The 6,446-nt window shown below is 41.6% G+C and overlaps 2 protein-coding genes across 3 annotated transcripts; one reads left to right on the top strand and one right to left on the bottom strand.

Moving 5' to 3' along the window:
* Nucleotides 1–301: 301 nt before the first annotated feature.
* Nucleotides 302–5,673, top strand: LOC149733089 (uncharacterized). Its single transcript, XM_089882701.1, has 9 exons — nt 302–441; nt 568–668; nt 1,801–1,921; nt 2,107–2,212; nt 2,263–2,377; nt 2,454–2,576; nt 3,409–4,043; nt 4,094–4,219; nt 4,273–5,673. Exons 2-9 carry the CDS (start codon nt 666–668, stop codon nt 5,429–5,431), a joined length of 2,388 nt encoding a protein of 795 aa, XP_089738827.1. The 5' UTR covers nt 302–441; nt 568–665; the 3' UTR covers nt 5,432–5,673.
* LOC149733090 (calcium and integrin-binding family member 2-like) lies at nt 5,439–6,443 on the bottom strand. Of its 2 annotated transcripts, XM_089882726.1 has the most exons (6): nt 6,341–6,443; nt 6,165–6,279; nt 5,937–6,084; nt 5,780–5,886; nt 5,622–5,710; nt 5,439–5,569 (listed from the first exon to the last, which is right to left on the bottom strand). In XM_089882726.1, the coding sequence occupies exons 1-6, from the start codon at nt 6,355–6,357 to the stop codon at nt 5,548–5,550; spliced, it is 498 nt and encodes a 165-aa protein (XP_089738852.1). In that variant the 5' UTR covers nt 6,358–6,443; the 3' UTR covers nt 5,439–5,547. The 2 variants fall into 2 exon arrangements, with proteins under 2 accessions (XP_089738852.1, XP_089738853.1); XM_089882727.1 differs by lacking the exon at nt 5,622–5,710.
* Between the last annotated feature and the right edge of the window lie 3 nt (nt 6,444–6,446).

Genomic DNA, 6,446 nt, shown 5'->3' on the forward strand with positions numbered 1-6,446 from the left:
AATTTTAATAGCTTCACCCACCCGTGACCGTCAATGTCAACGTCATAATTCCCTTTGTTCTTTTGACGCGATTAATAATCAAGTCATTATGTTAAAACAAACCGTATTTCTTGTTTATTCCCGAAACGCCACGAAAATATTTTAATTGCTTTGTCTGGCAGGCTAATTCAGGTAAGAACACGTGACTAATTTTGTTTGCGAGTCCACCGATGCGTGACGGGGGCCGAGATAGAAATAATAAAGATTTAGTGTCGTGTGTTCTTGGTGATGAATGTCGACCGCGACCCTCGAACCTGCGATCCGGAAAGTTCTAGAAAGTGAAGAAGTTTCATCCAATTAAGGAGCGATCACCGATACTGGAATGTTGGGCATTGTTTAGTCATAACCGACTTGACTTTGCCGGGCGACGACGTTCATCGAATGCTCTGTGACGCATCAAAGGTAAATTGTTTATTTATTATTAGTTATGACGTGACAATATGTATTATGACTTAGAATATTGAATTCAAAATGGCGAAAGCGTTAAAATGGCGACGCTTAGTTAAACAATGCTTATTTCCTTTATAGGTTTTGGAATTAATGATTGTGACGTCATATTGGATTTCAACGTTATACTGTGACGTCACAACATCGATTAACCACGTGACTGAAATGAAAAAAAGTCAATGGTGAGAAAATAGCCGCTAGGTGTCGTAAATATGATTATGACGTAACAGTATATATGGCGGATGTATACGCGTGGTAAATTATGGTGGGGGAAGATGGGACACCTGTTCATCATATTTACTCGCTTCCTTTGGTGGTAAACAAAGAACATTCAAAGAATTATAAAACCGTTTTCTCACGACTCCCATAGACTGTTGTTAATTGTTTAAAACACGATCAGGATATTTAGATTTTATGAGTTGTCCCTTTTTCCCCACCCTATTTCACCACGCGCATACACCTGCCGTATATATGTATGGTATATATGTGTATGGTATATATATATATATATGGTGTATACGGGCTCTATGTATATGGTATATTTGCACGTTATATATACAACGGCAATCGGCTTAGCAAAATGCCGCAGCAACTTTTGCTTGAGGCGTTTAAGCTACGAAAGTTTAAACATAAAAAGTTTTCAAATTAAATCTTTGTCATCTTTGTTCGCGATCGTCGTTGGATTGTTTGTTGATTGTTTGATCGCGTTCCAGCGCGATTTCGATTAATCAAGCGCGGCAATCGCGTGACAAACCGAAACGTCATGTTTTAACTTTTTGAGTTTCCAAGAAATAATAAACTCCGCATGGTGTCGCATGCGCGAACTTTAGATAAAATTAGAATATTTTATTCGAGTAATTGTTTGATTGTTTCTTGATTGTTGTTGTTTGTCGCCGGACAATCGCATTGTGACATCATAATAACAAACGAAAAAGTCGCGGCAAAAGCGAGTTTTTTGGTCTATAACGTATACAATCGTGATTGGAATGCGGACAATGCCGTTTGTCGTTAAAGCCGAGATGACAGACGCGTCTCGAAGGCTCCCGCGCGATATCGCTGTAATCTTGGATTAGGGAGGTGTGACGTCACAACGCCATTTTCGAGTCGTTTGTGACGAAAGAACTGAAACCGTAATTAAAATTGAAACATCGGCAAGGGGGGAGGGTTGATGTTTGCCAGAGCTTCCATGGAAAATGCGGTCGCTTAGTTTCTTTGATCGTCGGTTTATGACACGATGCAGACGCGCGAGACTCGCAATAAAACTTAATTAAAAATCTCACAGTATTATTACGTCATAATGACTGTTTGTTGCAGGCTGCAGTAAACGAAACGTTGAAACTTTGCAAGATTCCTAATTGTTTGTGCAAGGAATTTAATAAAAAAGATCTTCAACCGCGAGAGTGCGCTGTTTGCGGCCACCCTTGGATCTTACACGGTACTTTCAATAAGGGGAATTACCCTATTTGACTCAAGGGGAATTGCCCCATTTAACCCAAGGAAATAACCCTATTTAACTCAAGGGAAATACCCCAATTAACCCAAGGGAAATACCCTAATTAACCCAAGAGAATTACCCTAATTAACCCAAGGGAAATACCCTAACTAACCCCTACCACTCAGATTGTCAAACTTTCAATGGAACCAATCAACCAAAACCAATCCTTAAAGATGAAATTCATCATATGACGTCACTCGTGTTACGTGGCGTTGACGTCATCCCGATAAGGTATATGAATTCTATGTTAATTTCCCTTATTTAAAGTTAATTTCCTTCAGGTTAAAAATTCTCTTGGATAAAATATTTTCAAGTTTGGCGTTGGACGATATATCAGCATTGTTACGTCATAACCTGTGGACGGAACGAGAATACGCGCGTGGATATAAAGATACGGTATATATTATATTATTTCTATAATAACATTTCTATTTTAATATTTCTATCATAACATTTCTATTATATCTTGCAGGACTGCGGTGGTTTCCCCAAAGTATACGACCACCAATTTGAGGAGAAATTTATCTTGGTTTGTTTTGTTCGTTATAAAGAAACGTTCAAGTTGGCCAAGCAGATTATGTTGGCGGATTATGAGGTCAGTTTGCCGGGGTAACTCTTTGCCGGGTTAACTGTTTGTCGGGGTAACTGTTTGGCGGGGTTAACTGTTTGCCGGGGTAACTCTTTGCCGGGTTAACTGTTTGGCGGGGTAACTGTTTGCCGGGTTAACTGTTTGCCGGGGTAACTGTTTGCCGGGGTAACTGTTTGCCGGGGTAACTGTTTGCCGGGGTAACTGTTTGGTGGGGTAACTGTTTGCCGGGGTAACTGTTTGCCGGGGTAACTGTTTGGTGGGGTAACTGTTTGTCGGGGTAACTGTTTGGCGGGGTTAACTGTTTGGCGGGGTAACTGTTTGCCGGGTTAACTGTTTGGCGGGGTAACTGTTTGGTGGGGTAACTGTTTGCCGGGGTAACTGTTTGCCGGGGTAACTGTTTGCCGGGGTAACTGTTTGGTGGGGTAACTGTTTGGCGGGGTAACTGTTTTCCGGGGTAACTGTTTGGTGGGGTAACTCTTTGCCGGGGTTACTGTTTGCCGGGGTAACTGTTTGCCGGGGTAACTGTTTGCCGGGGTAACTGTTTGGTGGGGTAACTGTTTGGCTGGGTAACTGTTTTCCGGGGTAACTGTTTGGTGGGGTAACTGTTTGGCGGGGTAACTGTTTTCCGGGGTAACTGTTTGGTGGGGTAACTCTTTGCCGGGGTTACTGTTTGCCGGGGTAACTGTTTGCCGGGGTAACTGTTTGCCGGGGTAACTGTTTGCCGGGGTAACTGTTTGCCGGGGTAACTGTTTGGTGGGGTAACTGTTTGGCTGGGTAACTGTTTTCCGGGGTAACTGTTTGGTGGGCCAACTAAAATATTCGCAATTTTGTTTTCCAGAGCCAACAAAGATCGATTCAATTTGCGTCTGTGACGTCATCAAAGCTAAACAATTCTTCAACAGTCAACCACTCTATGACGTCACAGTTGTTTGATTTATCACGTCACGATTATGACGTAGATGCTATTGTTGACGTCACAGATTCTAAGAGTTATGTCCCATCAGAATCATCCAACCATAACGCGTCATCAAACCGAAAACGACAGCGGAAGTCGACGTGTCCGTACCGACGTCACGGCCCTGACGTCACTATGACGTATGACGAAACAGCGTCCCCTGTGACGTCAGAGGTGTCTTCAATTTCACCGATGTCAAACAAAGCAAAACAACTCGATGACGTCATAAAGGATCCATTGCCATGTAACAATGAAGTGATAAAGCGACGTCACAGTACCGGCGAGTTATCGCGGACATTGCTACGTCACAAACGATCGCTGTCCCTCCCCACGATCGCCCAACCACGACCTGGTAAAATTGAAGATGCCCCGGTGGCGGTTCCCCCCCAACCCCACGTCATATCCGCTAAACCAAACGATGATATATACAGCGGTGGCGAAATACATGGTGGGGTTTGGATTCCAACTCGGTCAAGGAATTGTCATTTATGTGGAAAGGAATTCAAGAATGTGTACAGGTAATATTGTTTCGTTTGTTTAACTTAATATTTAACACACTTCCTCTCAGTGTAAAGCTTCATATAAAGAACGTTCATTTAAAAGAGATGTGGCAATGCAGTGTGGGGGGTTGTACAGCGACATTTCCATCGAAACGAAGCAGAGATCGACATAGCGCAAATGTTAATCTTCATAGGTTGTGTTTAAATATATTTTCCTTTATAAATATTAACCCTAATCCCTCACCAGTAAGTTACGACTACGAGGTTTATACAGCGACCCGTGCATTAGCAATCAAACAAGCGGCATGGCTGAAAGTTTGAGGGAAAAACTATTACCAACTCTCTTCTGCCACCAACAGGCCGCATCAACGACTCCTAGTCAATCAACTTCCTGTGACGTCACAAACGTTTTAAGCGATAGTAATCGGGATGTTATGACATCACAATACGAAAATTCGTCATTCAGGAAAACTTATGAAAAGTTTTATAAAAAAGCTTTAAAGTTTTATGAAAGCAACCAACCAGAACATATCGCTTATGACGTTGCAAACAACATGAATCGTCACAAACAAAGATCGAAGAGCTCTGTGACGCAACCAACATTCAATGACGTCAAGGATGACGTCATGTTTGTACGTAAATTTTCTTTACCTGACGTTACAGTATGTCAAAATGACGTCACAGTGTGTCAAAATGACGTCACAGTACGTCATGATGAAGTCACAGTATGCCATGATGACGTCATACGTTATAAACCAGGATTCCCATCCGGGTGGTTTCCCCAATATAAAAGTTTCAACGGTAACAGCCGCATGGTGGAGCCAACGGGAAGTCGAAGAAAATCTGAACCTTTCCCGCCAACAAACGACATTGTGACGTCATCAATGAAACGTCGAATATCATCGGTTGAACGATTTCCGTCGATGCCGTCGTACCCTGGGTGGTGTTCGAATCTATACCATCCATACACAAGAATACAGGGTGTGACGCAACAAACCAACCATGGTGACGCTTTATTACGTCATAATTGGATGAACGCTACTCTGCTCGCTGCTGCCTTTAGCGGTAACAGACCAACAGCGCCACTTAACGGATTTCCTGGACCGATGGACGACGTCATATACTCGGGACGATCGGAAGCAATGACGTCATGTGATGACGTCACTGAGTTAGATGACCCGACCCTATGTATGGGTGGAAACACATGGAAGACGGGGCCAGTACAGTGTAATATATGTAAACGCATGTACAGCAATAAGGGGACATTGAGAGTCCATTTTAAATCTGTACATTTACGTGAAATGCATCAATGTACAGTCCCTGGTTGCGATATGATGTTTACATCTGTACGTAGCAGGAACAGACATAGTCAAAACCCTAATCTACATAGAAGTATTAAAATATAAATCTTAATGATGTAAAACTTTATTTATTGTTTGCATCACAATGTACCACTGTGACGTCATGTGCCAAATCCTCTAGGTATTGTTACGTCACACTTGCTTTGTGATGTCATTCACTTTCATACTCGAATGTGGAAAGTGCTGTAAAGTATTATGACGTAATATATCATGTATTATGACGTGTTATATATACCTTAAAAAGTCGGGCGCCCTTGACAAAACATGTTCGAATTCCATGAACGATATTTTCATATCGTCATCCATTTCCGCTTCTTCTAATACCTAACATTGGCCAGTATTACGTCATAGTGCATACCTTTGTTGTTATCATTATGACGTCATAGTGCATACCTTTGTTATTATCAGCTCCGCTTCTTCGTCTTTTAAACTTCGTCGCGTAATTCTTTCAAGTGTCCGCAAGAGGTCGCCATGTTCCAAGTATTGGTCCCCGTCAAAATCTACCATAATAATACGTTATTATGACGTAACAATCAACCAAAGAACATACCGTAGATCCTGAAGGCGTAAAAAGCTTTGACATCTCTTGGCGCTTGTTCGTTGAAAACGCTAAACATATTTAAGAAACCTTCAAACGTCATACACCCGTTGACGTCATCAGAAAATACGTGGATTATACGGTCGGCGAAAGGGTTTACCTGCAAGTTAAATAATGTTTAGCCTGCAAGTTAAATAATGGTTTGCCTGCCAATTATTTAAAACGATATATTGTTTTTACCTTTAATTCAGCCATCGTTGCGATAATGTGTGGTGGCAAAGTTGGGCGACTCATCTTCTTTAGCTCGGTTGGTGAATAGTAAAGCAGTGAAAGTTCCATGAAGCGTTTGTATAATCTATAGAACATGGATATAATATATATAGGTAAAATAATTTAACTAAGATTCTTCTATTTACCTTTTAATTTCTTTCATTGTAAAGTAGGTGCATTCCTATAAAACAGAAAAATTATTAAACTTTCCCCACTAACCCCAACCCCCACTAACCCCAACCCCCACTAACC

The sequence above is a fragment of the Ciona robusta genome, chromosome 8, assembly GCF_009617815.1.
Source record: "Ciona robusta chromosome 8, ASM961781v2".
Classification (NCBI taxonomy): domain Eukaryota; kingdom Metazoa; phylum Chordata; class Ascidiacea; order Phlebobranchia; family Cionidae; genus Ciona; species Ciona robusta.

Bases quoted from the DNA above. Each gene is read 5' to 3' on its own strand.
- LOC149733089 (XM_089882701.1), top strand. The intron at 2,577-3,408 runs GTCAGTTTGCCG...TTTGTTTTCCAG, and splicing joins TTATGTTGGCGGATTATGAG to AGCCAACAAAGATCGATTCA. The intron at 4,044-4,093 runs GTAATATTGTTT...ACTTCCTCTCAG, and splicing joins GAATTCAAGAATGTGTACAG to TGTAAAGCTTCATATAAAGA.
- LOC149733090 (XM_089882726.1), bottom strand. The intron at 5,887-5,936 runs GTATGTTCTTTG...TTATTATGGTAG, and splicing joins TTACGCCTTCAGGATCTACG to ATTTTGACGGGGACCAATAC. The intron at 5,711-5,779 runs GTATGCACTATG...GGCCAATGTTAG, and splicing joins CGGAGCTGATAATAACAAAG to GTATTAGAAGAAGCGGAAAT.